This window comes from Coturnix japonica, chromosome 3 (genome assembly GCF_054131305.1).
Source record: "Coturnix japonica strain WE chromosome 3, WE-NBRP24, whole genome shotgun sequence".
Taxonomy (NCBI): domain Eukaryota; kingdom Metazoa; phylum Chordata; class Aves; order Galliformes; family Phasianidae; genus Coturnix; species Coturnix japonica.
In genome coordinates this window covers 12,121,064-12,141,595 of record NC_140665.1, presented here as the reverse complement: position 1 = coordinate 12,141,595, position 20,532 = coordinate 12,121,064, and the positions used below count along the sequence as shown (strand labels likewise).

Here is a 20,532-nt window from a genome sequence, read left to right as displayed (position 1 = left end):
GCAGCCTTGTAGATTTACATAAATCTTTCCGACTATGAGGAATGATGGTCCTTGTGATTATGGCGCTGAACTTTGACATAACATAGCTGTTGTCTATAGCCATTTCGAATGCCTTCAGCAAGTTATTTTGTTCTATTATGCCTCAGTCTTTATATTGTTATAATAAGCTTTTCTTTGTTCTACCTCACATATGAATGAATGTATTCCTGTACCTCTTCCCTACCTCACAGAGGTGTGGAAAGCATGCATTCATTAATGTTCTTGGAGCATGACAAAGTAAAGCCTATTATTATTTTGTGCTTTGCTTTAAAACTTTAGCTAGAAGAATATGATAAGCAACATTGGTTAAGCTTTGTCCGTAACATTCAGGAATATTATATTTACATACTCAGACATAAACTGATGACATTAAACTTTGAGGTACTGAGAGTTCTTCTCTGATGGAGGAAAAAAAAAATAAAAAATCTAAAAATGACGTTTCATGTTGATCAAAATGTATCATGTAATTGGCATGCATATTATACAGGAAGCCAAGAATGTTTTTTTGCCAACTTTATCCTTAGCTGTATGTTTCAGTGTCAGTTTCCTTATTCTCCTCATGTATTTCCTTCAGGGAGGTGAAGGGAAGTTTGAAATGGGCAGAAAAGAAACATCTTACCCATAGGAAAGGCTTCTTCCTAACCTCATTAGTAATTGTTTGAGAAATGACCACGAGCATGACAGTTTATATTTCTCTGCTATTATTTCCCCTAATGACTGTGGATGTTCTTATTATATTTCTAAATGCCTATTCTCAGAGGTGGCTTGAACAGAAGGTGTATCATTTTATTAGGTTCAGATTGATTGTCTCTGTGTTTCATTTAATATTTCCTTACTGTGAAAAAAACAAGAAAAGGTAGATAGAAGTCCCTGGTTTGTTTTCTATGTAGTGCTCCGAGTTCTATCACCTAACTCCTTTGTCTTGACATTTTCTTTTCTTTTTTAAATACAACAACCTGTCCAAGCTAATTCTGGACAGGTGTTCCTCAAATTTCTCTGAGCTCAGCATAGAACTTGGGCAACCCTTCACTTATTTAAGACAAAAGGATGTTTTAACTGGTACTTTATAACACTGTATATATTTACTATTGTTTTCTTTCCTTGCCTTTCTTCTCATTGAATTGTGGCTTTAACTCAGTAACAGTTTTGTTTCCTTCTTTTTGGGTGTTTTTTTGTTTGTTTTGTTTTTTTGGCTCTGTATCTGTGACAGCAAGTGCGATCAATACAATTTCAATTGTAACAGCTGCAGGCAGCTCAATACTTTGACTTGTTTTTTAATGCTCTTTGTGTTTTCAATAATATCATAGCAGAGACATTTGAAGTAAAGAGGAAAGATGGGTAGCCCAGGTGTACGCATTTTTTCCTTATCCTTTCTGTTACTGCATGAAAATATTATGTTTAAGAGCTTGTGCTGAATATCTAATGCAGTTCCTTTAAAAACTGATAAGTGCAAATTGAAAAGCAGTGTCCCTCTAATAGAGAGTTGGAAAGTGTCACTGTACCATTATTAAATCTGGTATGCTCTGGGCCTTGCATATATTCAAAAAATACCAGTGAGAAGCTTAGAACATAATAAGCCAATTAAAATATGCCAAATTGACTTTTATTTTCTTTGCAGACCACAGATGACATCCTGGTGGCCTCGGCTGAATGTCCCAGCGATGATGAGGACATTGATCCCTGTGAGCCGAGCTCAGGTGGGTTAGGTTAGTCGACTTTTTTACTACTTTCTTTTATTTCATATTTGCATGCTCCCATCTCCCAGAAATTTGGAGGGATGGTCCTTTCTTACCTAGCATGGATAAGTTAAATAAGGGTCTTTACACCTAGTATACATATGCAAGCTGAGAGGGACAGTTGTTTGCCATATAGTATTCAAAGACAATAGACTAGAATCCATTTTTGGTAGCTGTGATCTGTGCAGGGTTATAGCTTACCAAAGGCTAGGCTCATGAAGACATTATGGGGCCCCTGTAACTGTTGTTGTGATAAAGACAGCTTCAGTCAGAAGAAAGTTGTTGCAATTGCAAACGCCTTAAGTATTTCCCCTAATTACAGTGAAAATACAGTATTTCAAATATTTTGTCAGCAGTAAAAGCAGTGTTCATTTTGAATTACTGTAATAGATGGTAAAAGCCTAAATATAATAGAATACATCAGTTTCAAATTTAAAATAGCTTTGTGGTGTTCTTCCAAACTAAAGACATCTACAAGTTCTCTACAGATTTGTTCTCAATGAGTTCTTCTCCCAGTCCTTATACGTAACTGGGATTGTCCTAGGTCAAGTGTAACACCTTGCACATGGCTTTGTTGAGCCTTATTTGGTTCACACAGACCCACTTTTCATGCCTGCTCAAGTCCTTCTGGATGGCATCTCTTCATTCTGTTGTATCAACTGCACCATTCAGCTTGGTGTCATCAGCATTCTTGCTGAGGCTCCTCTCATTCTTACCACTGTCTTTAGTCACCAAATAGTCCGGGCTTCAAATCCCTTTCTCTCCAGTTAAGAGATAAGGACATGGTGCCCATGCCAAAGGCTTTGCACAAGCCCAGGCAAACATCAGTTGCCCTTTCATTGTCTACCTGTGCCATCATTCCTTCGTAAAAGACCACCAGATTGGTCAGACACAGTCTGCCCTTGGTGAAGCAATACTGGCTGTCTCAGATAACTTCTTTGACTCATGTGCCCTAGTATAGCTTCCAGGAAGATCTGCTCCATCATCTTTCCAGATGCAGGCCTGAAGCTCACCAGCTTGTAGTTCCCCATGTCTTCCTTTCTTCCTTTTTTTAAAAATGGGAGAAATGCTTCCCCTTTTTCAGTCTCCAGGGACTTCACCTGACAGCCACAACCTTTCAAATATGATGGAGAGTGGCTTGGCAACCACATCAGACAGTTCCGCAGGACCCTGAAATGCATGTTATCTGACCCATGGTTGTGTATGCATTAAGTCTCATGAGGCAGTCTTGGACTTGCTCTGCTCTTAAAGTGGGAGGGATTTTGCTCCCCCCGGCTCCCTCCTAGAGGTTCAAGGACAGTAGAGATGTGAAAAGCCCAACTGCCAGTAAAGAGGAAAATAACTTGTTGAGTTCAACCTTCTCCATGTCTGTTGAAGCCAGTTCTTCCTTCTCATTTATCAGGAAGGAGTACAGTCTCCTTTACCTGGCTCCCAATAAGCCTCCTGAACCCCTTGTTATTTTTCACATCCCTCATCAAGTTCATTTCCATCTGTGCCTTGGTTTTCCTGATCCTATCTCTGCAAGTCTGGATGGCAACCCTGTATATCCTCTGGGCCCCATGTTCCTGCTTCCACTGTTTTTCTGTTCTGTCTCACCATTCGTTGCTCAGCTACACTTCTCATTTTTGTTTATTTGAGAATGGTTTTACTGTTTCATTTCTTGGATCCCAACTGCTATTGCTTTTTTTTTTTTTGCTTTTTTTTTTTTTTTTTAGAAAAAAACATGGATTGGCACAATTATTTTCTCCATAAACTCAATTGTCTGGATCATTTTATCTGTCATTCTACACATCAAAATGTCACTTGTCCTCCCACTCTGTACTCTTAAAAGCTATTAATTTGCCTCCTTCTTCAATGGCCTTGTCCTTTTCTGATACATGAAACAACATCAACCAAAAGGGTTGGTGAAGTCGTAACTTCTTGCATATCTGTCTTCCTGTAAGTTTAGTCTTAACCGCTTAGTCTTACAAATAAGATTTCTCCATAAGTAGTCCTGTAGTAATAAAGCATTGAATAATACTGCAATCCATCTGAATAATTCTCCATCTGAATTACACAGCAGTCACTGTGCACTCCTACCAACAGGCTTAAACCTAAATGAGAAAAACATAATACTGTTGACAATGACAGAATTTATTCTTCTTGATATTTGAGACAGGAGATGCAAAATGATAAGTCCCTCAATTTAAATTCTTCTCATGGTTCACTTCAGCTTTTTTCCCTTAATTTCTTTCACAAAACTCAGTTGTTTCTCATAGCCACATCTTCATCTACTCACTGAAGCTGGTGAAGCTCATGCTTCCTAACAGATACTTCTAGAAGGAAGATAGTTATCGAATCTATATGATTATTAGGATTATATTACTATTGTAGTTTCACTTGAGAGGCTGTAGCCTGAAATGCAGTTAGATTTCTTCTCTTGCTTCCTGATGATCATTCAGAAATGGATACAGCATACTTATTAATCAATATCTATCAATATACCAAAAATATTAATGAATAATCAATATTTTTATAGAAAAAATACATTGAAGGGATGTCCAGAGCCCATTTGTTTTTATTGATATAGCCATAAGAGTACATTTTCTTTAGGACTGCCCATACTAAGCCTGTTCCTAGCTGAAGTTCTCAGCTCCAAGTAGAAGTCTACTCAATGAATCATTTGAATGTTGTAGACCTATATATCATAGATACCAGTCATTAGCTAGATGTTACCAATTTGCCAGACTTATGCTTAAAATAGGACTTATTTTGTTGATTAAATGTCTTGCAGATTTTAGTTGGTATCAAGTCTTGGTCTGCAGTCACTAGCTTTGCTTGCAGTGCACCTGTCTTATAAAGAATAAAGGGAAAGAGGCCATTTGCAACAGATTTCATACAGGGCATGAAAATTTAGACCAGACTAGGAGGTGCTAAGCAGCAATCCCATCAACTCACCTGGAACATAAAGTCACAAACATAATAACTGCAGATTTCATTGTGCCTGCTAAATGTGATGTAATTGGTTGAAGTTGTAACAAATTTATAAGCATGCAAAACTTAGTGAACGTATTTTGTTTGCATTATGTTTTGTGTGGTAAAGCAACGTGTATTGCTTTTCTACTCTAAATATTAATAGCAGTACAAGTGTTTTCCTCCGCTTCTTGTCATTGAGGAAATAATAAAGCTTTTTCATATTGTAGGCAAGTTATGATTAATATTAGTGGAAACTTGACCAAAAAAAAAAAACAGATGAGCTGGGATGGCTTACTAATTTTACCTAAAGAGCTATAAAGCTGTGGTTGGGCAGGTGGCCATTTTGCATGCCTGCAGTGCTGTTTCAGCCCTTCCTGAGCTTTGTGCAGACTTCTGATTTCTGCGGAGTTGCAGTGAGCATGTGTTGCACTGCTTATTTGTCCCAGTTACGCTGGGTAGTGATTTATTTGTTAGCCTCTTCTATGGATATGGAAGGGTTCCGAAAAAGTAGAGGCCCAAACTGGATCAAGTGAAGTGAAGTTGTGGAGTCTTATGGCAGGAAATCTTGATGGTGGAAAATACCTTTCAGTTTTCAGCATACGACAAAACAGTACTTTTGCTCTTAAACTCAGGAGTCAACCTGGTTTTAAGTTAGAATTTAGCTTGAAAAGCCTCCTTGGATGGCCCCATCAGAATTGGGATACGTAGAGGATTTGGCAGCGAGGGCAGAGTTCAGTGCTGCATGCAAACTGGGGCATTAGTTACCTGTTTTAGTCTTGATTCTTGATCCAGTGAAATAAATGGGATTAGATAATTTCCACATCATTATTTAAGGACCAATAGTAGGATAGATGCTAACAGGCTGATCTCTGTTCAGGTATTGATTTTTTCCTACACCTTGGCTTGGCTTACTGCATCACAGAAAACCACTGGCAGTGTTCACAAATACACAATGCATCAGTGCAGCCAGGAGAAAGTGGACAAAGCCACTGCTTAAGATGTCTTTTATAAATTAGGCAGTAGGATTCATTCACCGCTCTAGGAATGGCTTAGTCCTGTAAGCAGAATAGTATAGGACTTTGCATGCAGTCTACTTCCTGCATATATATGTTCCCTTCTGTGTCATAACATGTATTAGACAGATAGAAATGGCTAGGAACCATACATTTCTAAAGCTTTGTGATGGTTTAGGATTGATCCCAGAATGATACCTCTCTTTTCTGATCAGCAGAGTTGGAAAATACGAGCAGTGAAGAATTTTTATTACTAAGGGAAGATGTTTATTACTGAAGGTTTTGCTCTTTTTCTGTTGCAAATTATTCACTGCATTCCAGATTCAAACAGTAGCAAAAAAAATTGCAGTGTGAGGTGAAATTATTCCTATAATTTACACACAAGCTTAAATGTCTTATTTAATAAACAGAATTGAATTCATCATGCAAGGAGCTGAAAGAAAACAGAAATTGCAGTTAGTTCAAAAGGACAGCTGTGGTCACTGTGCTTGAGACATAAGGAGGATGTTTGTCTCATTCCAATAACTATGTCGTCGTACGTGTGTTTCCAGTTTGAGAAAGCTCACAGAGTTATCTTGAGTCAGCTGTTTTTTAAATGCTTGGCTGAAATACATATGTGTCTACAGCAGCTACTGCAGAGTGAATATTACATTTTATTTACCAAAAAAAAGAATGACACTTAGAACATGTAAAGGAAGTGAGATGCTTCAAGTATAGATTGATCTTCTTGTAACTGAAGTTGAAATAGTTGTTAAGGTTACTTAATTTTTCTTAAACAGAAGACCCCCTTAAATGGTCAGAAAGCAAATGCTGCACTTTTAGAAATGACTTTTGCTGTGAAATGAGCCACTTTTTTTGTTTTGTCAACAGACTGAGATCTTTGTGTCTGTCACCACGAATTACAAATATGCAATTCTCACTTGAATTTGATCAAAAAGATTTTCTTCTCATTAAGCAAAAGAGGTTTAAAAATGCTGATCAATCAGTTGTATCAGCACTGATCTCCACCTTTTGCCAGCCACGTTACTGAAACACAGGGACACTGAGTAGAATTGCAGCTTTCTAGCCAGTCCTGAGTGTTTTCATACATTTCTTGTGTTGGGAGAAGCTGTAAACAATGTACTAAAAAAGGAGGGGCTTTCTTTCACTCTTACTAAATATTTTTGTGTTGGTTTTTTTTTTCCTCAATAATTCAGAGAATTCTAACTCCTCAGATTAATTATCTGTAATTTAAGGGACAAGCCCATGCTCTCATATGTGCTTTCTTTGTGTGAGTACTCAAGTACTGCATGGGATTTATCAACAACGTAAAATTATTTTGAAGTTTATTTTTAAAGCAAACTTTAAGACAGAATTCAGCTGTTGTGACCTACGTGTGCCTTTTAAATGTGGACAGTTCAGATTTTTACTTTTTGCTGGACATATGTAATTTAGAGGGTATAGTACCGTGCATAGAGATGACAGCACAGGTTAATGCATTCTAAGGTCTTTTAATTGCATTCACAGTGATACAACATATCAGAATTCAAAATATGGGTGGGAACTAAGGGATGACTTTTTTTCCCTCGTCATAGTGGTTTTCTCTCAGTGTAATATCAGTGACTCACTATGCTGTGAGACTGGTAAAAATATCAACATCAAGTCAATGTAAATCACACAGTGTTCTATCCTAACTTGTACAAGAACTTTTCCATTGGTACAAAAATGGAGTTTCCTGTGTGTGAGGCACTTGTATTCTACTCACTTCTTCATTATTGTTGAAGATTTCCTATCTATAATGTGTATATGAATGGCATCCATTCATAATGTAAATACTGGGACTGCTATTTGTATGCAAGTAATTAAAACTCTACTTCAACTTTCAGGCATATGTGTATAACATGAAAAGATAGCTCAGATAAGTGTATGAATTGATTAGTATTAATATTGCTGTTGTATACTTCTAAGTTATGTTATTCCACAGCTGAGATGAAACCAGATAGTAAAGTTTCTGTTAATTTGATGAAACTTACTCATTTTGTAAACTGTAACTACAGAGAAATGGTCACATTGCTAAGTGCTCCGGGAGGTGTGGCCCATGTTACTTTTCACTCTTTTAAATAGGTCAAATATTGTGGCTGAGTTCTGAAGGTATTTACATAAAAATCTGAATCATATGATCCTGTCTGCTGGGATACTTGATCTGGGATAGAATGCAGAAAAGCAATCCAAGCACTTCACATAAGCTAATTCGCAAATACTTGGGGACTGCATGTGTCATAGCATTGGCCTCAGTGGAACTTCATATATTTTTCAGTGTTCATCCTGATCATGGACAGTAAAATGCCTAGCAAGCAAACATAGAGTCCTTTTACTCACGTGTATAAGTAATATGTAAGCCAGTCAAGGCAAGCATATAATCACTGCAGCAGATAATGTGAGTCAGAGGAAGCAAACAGCAAACGTTTTAGAGCTGAGGATCACAGTTCTGTGGGCAAGGCTTGTGGAGAGCAGGAGATGCCTACGCACATTCAGCACACAGCGGTGGAGAAGTATAGATTTGTTCTGTGGCTGGGAAAATTATCTGTCTTGCAATCCATGCTGAAAGTTTCTGAACATCATTACAAAGCAACCTCCATTTCATCTTCTAAATTCTCTTTCCTTTTTGGAGTAGCACCACAACACCAGAAATGGTTGTCTTTTGTCTTTTTTATTGAAGAATCATAGAATTACTCAGGTTGGAAAAGATCTCAAAGATCATCAAGACCAACCTCAGCCTAACCATAGTACCCTAACTCTAACAACACTCTGCTAAACCGTATATCTGAGCACCACATCCAAACAGCTCTTAAACATGTACAGGAATGGTGACTCAACCACTCCCAGTGTTTAACTACCCTTTCTGTAAAGAACTGTTCCCTAACGTCCAGCCTAAACTTACCTTGGCACAACTTGAGGCCATTTCTCCTCATCCTGTCAGGACGTTTTGGAAAGGTAGAGGTTTTGCTTGTGCAACAATGAATTACATGCTTGAATCTCAAACTTGTTCCTACAGTTTTCATAGAAATCCAATTAAACAATCCAAAATTTAAGTGTGTAATTGTTGAAATTGGTCTTTTTCAATCAAGCTTAAACGTAGAATCATGGCTACTCTTAGACTGTTGACATAAATGTGTAGTTCTGGTTTCTTAAAAATTAGATTCTATGCAACTGGTACCTTGATTAATGCAAGACAACTGTGTTCCATGAACAACTCTTCATTCCAGCTTGATTGCCTACACCTAATTATATATTTTCTCCTGCACTATACTGTGGACCCTAGCAATACTGAAGTTAACTTCACATCACTTTGTAACACAAACACATTGAATTCCCCTCTTTATAGGGAGGAAAAGAGTTTTTTTCCTCTGCCCTATTTATCACCACTTTTGTGTTGGTAGATGAAAAGCAGCATTTTGTGAAAGGATAAAGTGGCTTATTGCCAACATGATGTTGTTCATCTACGCTGAGTTTGAACAGTGCAATTTTAAATCAGATACTTAAATTTCTATAGGAAATTTGCTTTACCGTTACTGTTTGGAGGAAGGATTAGATAGAAAGTTGAGAATCTGGGGTAGACATCCCTAGAAAACAGAGAAAATACGGTTTTGCTAAGAAGGGGAAACACTGCACGTATGACTGAAGTCAGAGGTGTTAGAGTCGGGTGTCTGAGTTAAGTGACCCTGAGCACTCCCTGCTTGTGTGATCTTTTGCAGCTTAGTTATTCTGCATTCGGACTGAACACTTGCAGGCGTGTAAGCAAACCGTTATGCTTCAAGCTAGCCATTTGAGGTACCTGATAAATTCAATTAGTATGGTGTTAGAAAGTAGTTAGTGTATGCCAGCTGCAGCTTATCAACTAACTACCATGTTAACAGACTGCTGGCAGCAAACAGAGCTGCTTACCCCACTGCCAGACAACAGAGATAAGGGCAAACTGGTACTTTTGCTGATGTTTTCTAGCAATCAGCGCAGAGCAAATTTTCATTATCTCGTGCATATATAGTAGTAAAACCATTTCTGCTAATTTTCAGCTACTTGCTAAGACCTAATTTAAACTTCTGCAGAAGCACTGCAATTTTTAGTGCGCCATTTGACAACCTGCAGAGTGGCAAGAGAATGCTGCCAAGTTGGAGAAGTAGTTATTCTCTAAGGATATTACTCATAAATGGAAGCAGAGAAAATTCAAGGAAAAAATAACCTGTAATGAGGATGCATGGACCCAAAATTGTCTAACCCTAGGCTATCTCACTCTAACTATACAAAGTCCTGAAGGAAGTCTCGTTCTGCTGTGTTGACATGCTGTCCTGGCCCATAGATTTCAAAACCTGCATTTCCCCAAAGGTTAAGAGCTGTAGTCTAGATTTGGGACTCAGGGAGTTTCAATATAAACTGGCTTAAACAGTAGATTCTGATCTACATACAAGACATGTTGTGAACATACACTCAAGGAAGTTAGAGAAAAAGGATAATCAAAAAATAAGATAGAAGTTGTGGGAGTATATGAGAATTATATTCCAAAAGATGGGCTTTTTAGATACCTTAAACTTTTTCCTTTTTCCACTCAGCACTATAGCTTTACAGTTGATGATGACAAGCAGTGGTAAACATAGTCTCTTCTTTTTTCATGTTTTAGTATTATTGAGAAAAAGATTATGAAAAAAGTGTTACTTATATCAGTCCTGAAGTCCATTGAGCTTGCTCTTCCCAACCCCCTGGGTAACAGCTGAGGTCTGAGAATAAGATTCAGGCTCAACAAGTGTGGCTGTAGCTGTGAGCTGTATCCACGCCTTTGTTTGGCAATTGTAGCTTGGTATTTCTATGTAGTGTATGCACGTCTTAATACCCTGGACCCTTCTTTTCCCAAGCACATAATCAAGTTTATTATTAGTTGGTCTGACTTGATGACAGTAATTAGAGCGAATTGAATGCAGTGTGCATAAACATTTCTCTCATCAGGTGGAAGCTGCTTAGTGAAGGAAAACATTCAGGGGATCACCCACAATTGCAAAGATCAGTGAGAGTAAATGCATCTCCAGCTCATTGCACGAGCAAGAATCACTCCTCGCTCTGCAGGACAGGCCATCATTTCTCACTCTTTTTAATGACATTTTGGTCTTCCCTTGCAGAAAACCGGTTCCTAGATAAGGTGGTTTGATTTGTTGTGTTGCTTTTTGATTGCTTCTTCCGTTTTAAGCAAAATGATGATGATAAAAACAGCAAGGAAAGAAGCCTTTATCCTTTGCTCAACAGCAAAGCTTTCACTTAATTCAGTGGGTTCCAAATGTCACTGTCACTAACACTAAAAGTTCTTGGTACAATGAAGCTATTAAAGCAGTTAGCTGCCACCTAAAAATGTTTCCAGTGCCCCTGCCCTTTCCTTACAGTAACACTGGTGTTCATCCCACTCTTCAGAGAGCTAGATCTACAAGCAGCCAACATCCTCATTTAGCTCTCCCAGCTGCCTCCCCATGATTAGAATTACTTACCTTGAGCTTGAATGTTATCAGAATTATAATTTATGAGTCTTTCTTATCTTATGTATGTTTTACGAATATTTTTTTCCTTTTAAAAGTACTTTGATTTAAAATCTACACTATCTATTGACTCTGCTGACCAGTCAAAAAGTTACAAAATCCCCCCAGAACATACACAAAACCAGGATAAATTACTTAGAAGGAAAGATGAACATAGAAGTGGGGAGTTACGTGTAACTGTTAAAGAATAACAGGAGGAAGCATTTATACTGGGAGGCAAGGAACACTAAAAGAGGAGCAATGCAACTGAAAACAAAGCAAAACATGACAGTAGGAGTCTGACTGCTAAAAACATGAAGCGATATATTGGTTCACGTTTTCCACTTTGGCTAAAGTTAAATTTAGTTTTGCGGCAAGTTTTTTCACAAAACCTTCTTATTAAACTGTGTGAAATATATTCTCTCCAGCTCTGCAGATCATATTAACTTGCAAAATCCATTCTTTGCGTGTCTTATCAATTGCCACTGCACTACCAACTAAACCCATCTCCCTCTAAATTTGTTTTGACATGTAGAGGAGGTTGAGATCACCTTCCCCTGTGTCAACCACAGGGAAAAAAAAATAAGCTGCACAAAACTTGAAGTTGAGAGAAGGTGATAGAATTTGTAAATTACTTTATGTCAATATGGCAGGTCACTATACTTGGAAATAAACACTGTATTCTGTGCAAAGAGGGGATGTATTGCTTCCTAATATAGGAATTGCTATTTTTATCTGTGGAGGCTGTTTTGCTGCTTGACTGTTTTTATGAGTAGCTAAATTAGTTAGCGTCACTTTAGAGACATGTTAATGCATTGTATCTTTCCTACTTAAAAACCTTCAAGATTTCAATTCACACAAAGCAAAGAATCTGACTTTGTGCACCAAAGAGTAATACAGATAGCATAATAATTTTATCTTGAGCACCTTTGAAAGTAAGTTATTATCTTGTTCTCTTAAACTCAGTAAGCATCTGATGGATTTTTTTTAGAGCTAATGCACTGACGGGGTTCAGGGTGAGAAATGTGTTTCTCCACTCCCAAGCACCAGACCTTTCCGCCACATCTCTGTCACTTTTATGTGCTTCTCTCAGCTTCCATGATGATGTCCAAAAGACCAAGGAATGCAGCATGTATGTTCAGCAATGCACTTGCTTTGTGGTTCCTCTCACATGGATTACATGTGCCTTTGGATACAGACTACTCTGAGTCTGATAAAAATTGGTCACTGAAATACAGCTCAGTGGAATTACCTCTTCTCTTTCCCTCCTATGACAGCTCATTCTTTGATGGGCAGCCCCTGGGGAGCCCATTTTTACATCATTTCAAGAGCTAATTGAGGCCCAGGAGGAAGGCAGTGGGCTGAAATACCCCTGTATTCTGACCAGGGTGGGTTTGTAAGTTTATAGCAGGTCCTCATCCTGTTTTTGTCGTTGCACCTATCCCACCTGTTCAGCAGAGGAAGCACTGAAGTTTGTTTTTCCGACATATTCTTTGTAACAAGACACAGAAATTGCAGTGAGCTCAGAAATCAGTTCACTACAATCCTAGAATGCTGCAGAAAGTCAACCACAAACAGGTCTACAATGATAGCACGCAGAGTGAAAATTAATATGTGTCCTGTAAATAATTGCCTTCATGCCTCATTGCAAACGGAGTAGTTAAACATTCTTGTCTTGTGAGTAATTTCCTATTCACAGTTTGTGAGAAGGCATAAATGTAAAGAAAACACGTTTGGGGTCCATTTGCTGGATTTTTTGTTTTGTTTTTAAGTCTGCTAATTTCAATTCACAAACACCATGGGAGCCTGCAGTTCCAATTTTCTTTTCACAGTATTAATGAAAACTGGGCACTGAAAATAGTTAGCTTTTTCCCTTTAAATTTTAAACCACTTTAGAAGTACAGTCAAGAATAATAACTTTATAATCCATTACTACACAATGCTAAACTGTGTTCAATTGCCATTATTTCAGGCAAAGTTTTCTTCATAAGTGGTAGAAGAGGCTTTTAAAAGTCTGTTCTCAACTGGCCTTTGAGGCAGTCCAAAAATGCTGGTCATATGATGCTGAGAAGATTTGTGCTTCAGAGCATTTGCTGTAAGAAGGGATCGTTTCACTGCAATGTGACTTTTAATTTCTTCTTGCTGTGGTGGTGTGGTCTGCACATGGTCACAGTCCTTATGATTTTCTCTTGATCCACATTTAAGTATCTTTGACTTCAGATAGACTGTTTTTAGAATGATTTCATGACTTTTATACTTAAATATTGGGATCTTTTTATTATGTTTAATCTTGATCCATTTCCAAAGATTCTAGCTTATCATTCAAAATAAGGAACTTCATCTGGGATGAAGTTAGTGGTGTTCTGATGCTGTATACACTTATGGAGACAAGTAGCAGCCAAGGTTTTCTCATTGGGATATCTCTGCTGCTGTGTCAGGAGGCAACAACTGCCTGCTTCAGCTGCAAAGATTCTGGTCTGAAAGCCATATCACGTGTTTCTCAAAGTGTTGGGAAGCAAAGAGCAAGATTTCTGTAACCTGCTGTTACTCTTTTACTTACCACCTATGTCACTGTTGTGCATGCTTGCAGTAGTTCCTCTCTTGCAAGGGAGAAGCTATACAGGTAAATTGAACTAGTATGTCTTAGTCACATGAAGGTCCTGCTTAAATAAGAGGCAGCTGTTTTTCAGCAGTGTTAATGGCTGGAGATTCACTTATTTACATAAGATACCAAGGAAGCTCAGGTTGGCCTTTTCCTCCCTGTCTGAAGATAGGACACTTGCTTTATAGCACTTGCTCCATGAGCCTTTCCAGCTGCAATGCTCAAAGACAAACCCGTGTGCTTTTATAAACTTTCCTCTTATTTCCTTCTACTTCATTTGCCTTGGAAGGTCATGATAGGTTAAAGGTGTATTTTAACATAAGCAGAAGAAAAATAGCTGAATAGTTCCTTTGCTGAACTGCTCCTTTTACAAAAGAAAAGTCCAAACAAACATAACAGCAGATGCTTTGAAAATGTTATAAGTTTAGATAAAATCATAGTATTAATTGAATAGTTCTCAGACAGATGGGATAAATGAGATAATTGTGAAAACATTCTTAAAAATAAAAGGATGCCATCAGGTGAAAGGCAAGAGTTTAGGGAATGACAAAAATGGTTCCTGACGTGTTTTTCAGGACGCAGTGTTAAAAGACAGTTTTCCTATATACAAGCTATTGTCATTTAGTGGATGTTAATTTAATTCTAATATTAGTGGTGGCATTTGGTCCAAATGTCTGTGTTTTCAAGAGAAAGAGAATCTGTTAGTCCAGCAGGTATTAACAGAGTTTACTCAGTTTCTCCTATTATTTCTCAGACAGGAACCCGTTTTCCTGAACCCACATATAATTACATAAGACTGTCACATTGTCATTTACTATGGAAATACTTAGGAGTCTATTCTGTAACATAACAAAATCATAGAATTGGTCAGGTTGGAAAATACCTTTAAGTTCATTAGGTTCAACCGCAGCCTAACCATACTACTTCAATGTCTTTTATATTTATAAAAGAATTTCCATTTGCTACAATAGGCACAATGGTGGTCACAACTTGGACCTGGGCCCCATTTCTTAGTAGGGTGACATCTACTCTGAAGTGAGAAAAAGTTCTCAAGCCATTTGAAGCAAAATTGGTTCATTGACAACTGGTCATGGAATAGATCATTTGTACCAACATGTAACAACTAAGACATTGCAGAGGGAAAAGATTATAAAATTAAAATACTCTTTGACACAAACTACAGTTTTCTTGAATCTTGCTGTAGCAACTGTTCTTTCAGCCAAATAAAATGTCACCTTCTTTGAACTTATGTGGGACAAATGCCAGGAAATGGCTTTCTAACAGAAGAAACACACATCACTAATAAATAAGTAATGAGTAATAGCAAGGTAGAGATGCAGCTTTATTTTTTTTCAGAGTTTGTGGTTTTTCTTGCTCTTTTATAACTCATGGACTTGTAGAAGTCAGTGGGAAAACATAGGAATGGAGCTAGTGGCCGCTTTTAATTCTGGTTGTCCAAACTCATTGCAGTTGTCTCACCAGTGTAGATAGTTTGTGTGGTGTTATCTTCAATGTAGCGTACTTAAAGTCGTCAACTTCCCATCACACATGCTGTGCAAAAGTAACTGTGGGACAGTATGCCTTTGTAGACCTTAAACAAAACCTTACTCTAAATGTACTTCTCTAAAGTGCTGGTTGTAGCAAGGCCTGGTAAAGCTGACAGTATGGATATATTGTAAACCTAGTTTTTATAAGTACTCTTAAATAACACTTAAACTATACTGACTGTATAATGTATAATGACTTAAACTGTGGTTTGTGTAAGGCAGCCTAGATGCTTAATCAAAGTGTTCTGCACTGCTCCATGGGAAGCCTTAGTTCACTCAGTGCTCTCTTCTGGCTCCTGAGCTCAGCCAAGGCTGGCGGTGCTGGTGTTCACAGCCTCTTGGGGCTTTAGAAATGCTGGTATAATTAGAGAAATGCTGCATGGACCCAGTTCACTTCATTGTTGTATGAGATAGATCTTCTGTAAAGTATGACGCTTAAAGCCACTCAAAAAAATTCCATACAAAGACTGCTCCCCCTTCATTCTGCTAAATGAAATAAAGAAAGGAGGTCATGGGAGATGTATATGCATTGCATGTGATGTGGGCATTTAACCTAAAAATTCCTTCTGGAATTGGCTTTCATTCCACGTGGTTGTGCGAGAGGATAAAATGTGTCAGACAACACAATAGTTCCTATCAAGAAGACAGGTCAGTTGGCCAGATCTGTTCATATCACAACTGAAAAGAACAGAATCTGGCCTGAGATGTGGCTTTTCAGAAAGCTAAGCCCTTGCTTTTTGTCATTTGAGAGGTTTTTTTCCTGGCCTTGGGAGCATCTGGTCAGTGAAGAAAAGGAGGAAAACAGAAACGGAGTGAAAAAGTGTTTCTTTCTTCCCAGATCAGTGTGCTGGCACTTAGATTCTGGCATGCCTTATTCTTTGCTTAATAACAACACTTGGAGAAATTGTACTTCTGAAGGCTAATATTACATTTTCTTTGTTGCCCTTTTCCTTGTTCAAAGCCTTATTACTCCCACCAATAGATGTGAGAATGGAATAGGCTGCAAACCTGAACGTTTCAGGACCAGTAGGGTAGAGGGCATTGGCAAACAGTCCCAACCTAGTGAGTGCAATTAGAAAGATGTGCAGTAGTAGCATGTGACTGTGTCTAACCCTACAATGTGCAAACTCAATAATAACCTCTCCCTTATTTCATTATCTACCTACAGCAAATCCTACCAGGGCAGGAGGAGGAAGGGAGTATCCTGGCTCATCTGAAGTGATTCGTGAATCCAGCAGCACAACAGGCATGGTAGTTGGGATCGTGGCGGCGGCAGCGCTGTGTATCCTCATTCTCCTGTATGCCATGTACAAGTACAGGAACCGAGACGAAGGATCGTATCACGTAGACGAGAGTCGAAACTACATCAGTAACTCAGCACAATCCAATGGGGCTGTAATCAAGGAAAAACAGCCCAACAGCGCTAAAAGTTCCAACAAAAACAAGAAAAATAAGGATAAGGAGTACTATGTCTGATCTCAACATCTAAATGAACGCTTGTATAGAAATAGTCTTCATTTTATCTGAGACATAATACAAACTTATTTACTTTACTTTTTATGAAGCACATTCAAAAACAAAACAAACAAACAAACAAAAAAAAAGACAGGGAATGCAATCAGAAAGGAAAGACTGTTTTTAAAAACAAGCATTTCATGCTCTTGTTTTTCAGAAACGGGAGCTGATAAATTCCCTAACATCCACAGTGTTTTCATTTACTCTGCCTGTCTTTATGTTGCTGGAACAGTTCCGAAAGACAATGATGGCACCACGCATTCATAAAGCAAGGAGTATTACTACAACATCGAGGCACAATATGAAACAAAACAAATTTAAAACAAAACAGGAAAAAACAAACAAACAGACAGAAAAAAAGAAGCTACCTATGATTCTGGATTTAGCCAAAGTGCTAGTGCTTTCTTGAGAAGTAAGTTAGTCTTATTGTCAGAGAAGACTGTCATTATATATGGTGACTCAACAAGCAAACATAGACAGTTTGCCGTCTGGTGCAGTGAAGCAGTGATTGGAAACTTGCATTTGAAACAAAGTGCTGGCTTTTCTGAAGACTTATGTAGAAATACTTTCAAAAAGCCCCTTTCTGGTTGTGAGGAAAATAGTACGGAGGCCTTATTTTCAAAAACAAAAACAAAAACAAAAAATCTGGAATATAAGGCACATTTCCACAAAAATAAAAAATCAAAAAAGAAAGAAAGACAAGGAAACAAGAGGGCATAGATGCAATCATTGGGAAATTTTCATGCACGCTTAATATGTTATTACATATGTTTATATAAAAACACATCTATATGTGCTTTCTGGACTGTGATAAGTGATGTTTTATAGCCTGTTGTATAGAAAATGCAAACTATATCTGCTCTTCAGCCATTTTTGGTAAACTCAATGTTATAAGTGTTGCTAGGTATAGAGAGTTTTATGACATCTGGAGCAACAGACATACTTCTTTTTTTTTGCAGCCATTATAAATTGTCACAGACTTTTCTTTTTTTCTTTTTCCCTTCGTTTTTCTTTTTTGCATTTTAATTTACAGTGTAGTGGTTATACTAAGGGGGACGTGTATGAATGTATATAAGAGTCAGCTAATTTTTTTCTTACCTGTACAGCCTCTATTCTGTTGCAATTAAGTTCTCGTAGTTTGTATGAAAGAAGTGGACTAGAAAGCAAAAATATATATCTATTGTAATTTTTCTTCTCCCTCCTGTCCCCATCTCTCACTCCTGATTATGCATCAATGAAGTTGATCAGAATAGCCAATTTTCCTAGAAATATACTTTCATTAATTAGCTGAATATTTAGAGACCAGTCTTTGGCTTACAGTCAGAGCTTCACTATGGAAGAGCATGGTTTGCCTTACAGGAACTTCTTAGAAAATTATGAGAACGATGAGTTTCTTGAGGATCTTAGGAAGTACCATATAGTGTTGATCTGGCATTCAGTTTTATGAACAGCAGTTACTACAGCATTGAATGGTAAAAGTTCTACAAAGGCCCATTTTAATTATCCAGGCTGAATCTACTACAGCATTTACCCCTTTCTCCAAAAAGCAAATAATTTCGAGGTGCACGATAGTATTTTTCAGTGGTGGGCATTTTGGCACATAAAAAAATATTATTTAGCTAAGTTGATTGTGCAGTATTGCAAGGCATCATAACCAGATAAATATAAGTTCATCATGTTTTAAATTAATAGCTTTTCTCGCATATATGAAGCATTAATGCATTTTAGTTAAATGTATTAAATCTATTGCTATATTTTACATGTTAAAGGGTTGGGGTTTGTTTTTGGCTTTTTTTTTTTTTTTCCAGTATTGTTTTGTTAGGTTCACAGCAATAAATCACAGCGTAACATTTTATTTACATGGAAGTTCAAAGGGAATACATTAGATGGAACGAGGGTAGTTTGATGGAAATCAACCAAATCATTGGATGGCCTCCTGAGAGGGAATATGGATGTTCACAGTTTACAGGCAGGAAGGAGGAATATCAAATTAGCTTTAAACAGCAGGCACAAAACATTTTGTTGTGTGTTACTCACTGTAGCTGATGAAAAATGCTGGAGACTGGTACAGCTATCTGGGAGTCAGAGCACTTTAAAAATACATGTAGCTGACACAAAAAATGCCTCTTTTGAAGGTTGCCAACTACAACAAGGTGCATTATGTTTGTATTTATGAAATGATTTTTATTTTTTTATTTTTTTTTTCTTTTCAGAGAAATGAGAACAGCTTCACAAAATCCATTCAAAACTCATTTCACAGATGGTTGTTCACGTACAGCATTCATAATTCCTCCCACCTTTGCAAGACAGCTGTACTCAGGGAAAGGCAGGGTGAGTTATACTGAGGGTCATTGCTGGGAGCAAGAGACTTGAGCTGGAGGCAGGAGAGAAGTTGAAAGCCAGATGGTGGTCAGTACTGAAAGATTTCATTGCTTAAAGAAATGTGGAAAAACAAGAATAAACTGATGGCAGGAGATGGGACATGGCAGAATATGGTTTGGGTGAGATGCAATGGTCTTTTCAGCTTGGTATTGATTGCATTCATGAAATAGCATGGTTAGGTCAACTTCCAGGCAGTTTGGTAGATTAATCTTTAAATAAAACCACACATCAAGGAAAAAACGTTCTGCTACTACCATGAGAAGCAAACACAATTTTAATACTGTTTCTGAAGGTTCTCCTTTTTCCTCTTTAATTTTGTAATTTAACAACAAAACAAAAACAAATATGGATATATCAGAAGTGCCAGCAAGTGGATTTAATATTCCTTTGTGTTTAAAAACAGCAGCAACAACAAGCAAACAGACATAAAACAACTACCTAACATAAAATCGGATCCCTACTCTATAATAATCTAATTTGTTTGACTGAGATGGCTTCATTTCTATGACTGTATTGTGTTGCCTTTTTTAACAAAACACTAAATAATGTGTGAAACTTTCAACCCTAAGACATCGAAGAGAGGCCCAATGCCCCTAACCTTATAGTGCTTTCTGTGATAGATATTTACGATTTTTTTATTTGTTGCAAGGCCAATTTATTCATTATCGGAAATGCTAAGCAAGTGGAATTTACTGTTTTGTTAATAAAAAATGTTTCTTAATACAAAAGCTGGCTTGGCTTTTTTGTTTGGTTGGGGTTTTTTTTTGTTGGGTTTTGTTTTGTTTTTTCTCTCCTGCACTTCGATCTGGGGTAACAATTCATCTGATAGTCGTGAAAAAAAAAGTTGGAAGGGATATGAAATTAAAGACATTCATGTCAGCAAAGTGACCTTAGAACTCTTCAATGAAAACCTTCTGTAAGTCTTGTGTTCAGCTTGCTTAGTTAGAAAAGCACAAAAACAATAATGCATTGCTGTGCAGAAGTACTAAATTTGAAAATGCCAAGTTTTGTCTAATATCAGGAACTTGGAACTTAATATTCCCCTACTCTGCCAGCCCTGGACTGGGAAAAGACCTCCTTTCCTTTTCCATGACTTTCTCCTCAAAGGATATGATGGAATATAAGGTAAAGAGATGAAGGAAATCAAACTAATGATATTTTCTTTTGTCTAAAAGTTTGTTTAAAGTTGATGGAAAAATGAGCATATTT

At 37.5% G+C, this 20,532-nt stretch overlaps 1 protein-coding gene across 50 annotated transcripts in view; it reads left to right on the top strand.

Moving 5' to 3' along the window:
* NRXN1 (neurexin 1) overlaps positions 1–20,051 on the top strand; it is a 607,983-nt gene extending 587,932 nt beyond the window's left edge. For 43 of the 50 annotated variants that reach the window (XM_085541060.1, XM_085541047.1, XM_085541037.1 and 40 more), the window contains 2 exons: positions 1,658–1,745; positions 16,595–20,051. In XM_085541060.1, the coding sequence (XP_085397186.1) occupies positions 1,658–1,745; positions 16,595–16,902 (396 nt within the window). In that variant the 3' untranslated portion in view covers positions 16,903–20,051. The remainder of the gene's footprint in view (positions 1–1,657; positions 1,746–16,594) is intronic. The other 7 variants (XM_085541058.1, XM_085541055.1, XM_085541030.1 and 4 more) reach the window with 1 other exon arrangement.
* The last annotated feature ends 481 nt before the right edge of the window (positions 20,052–20,532 follow it).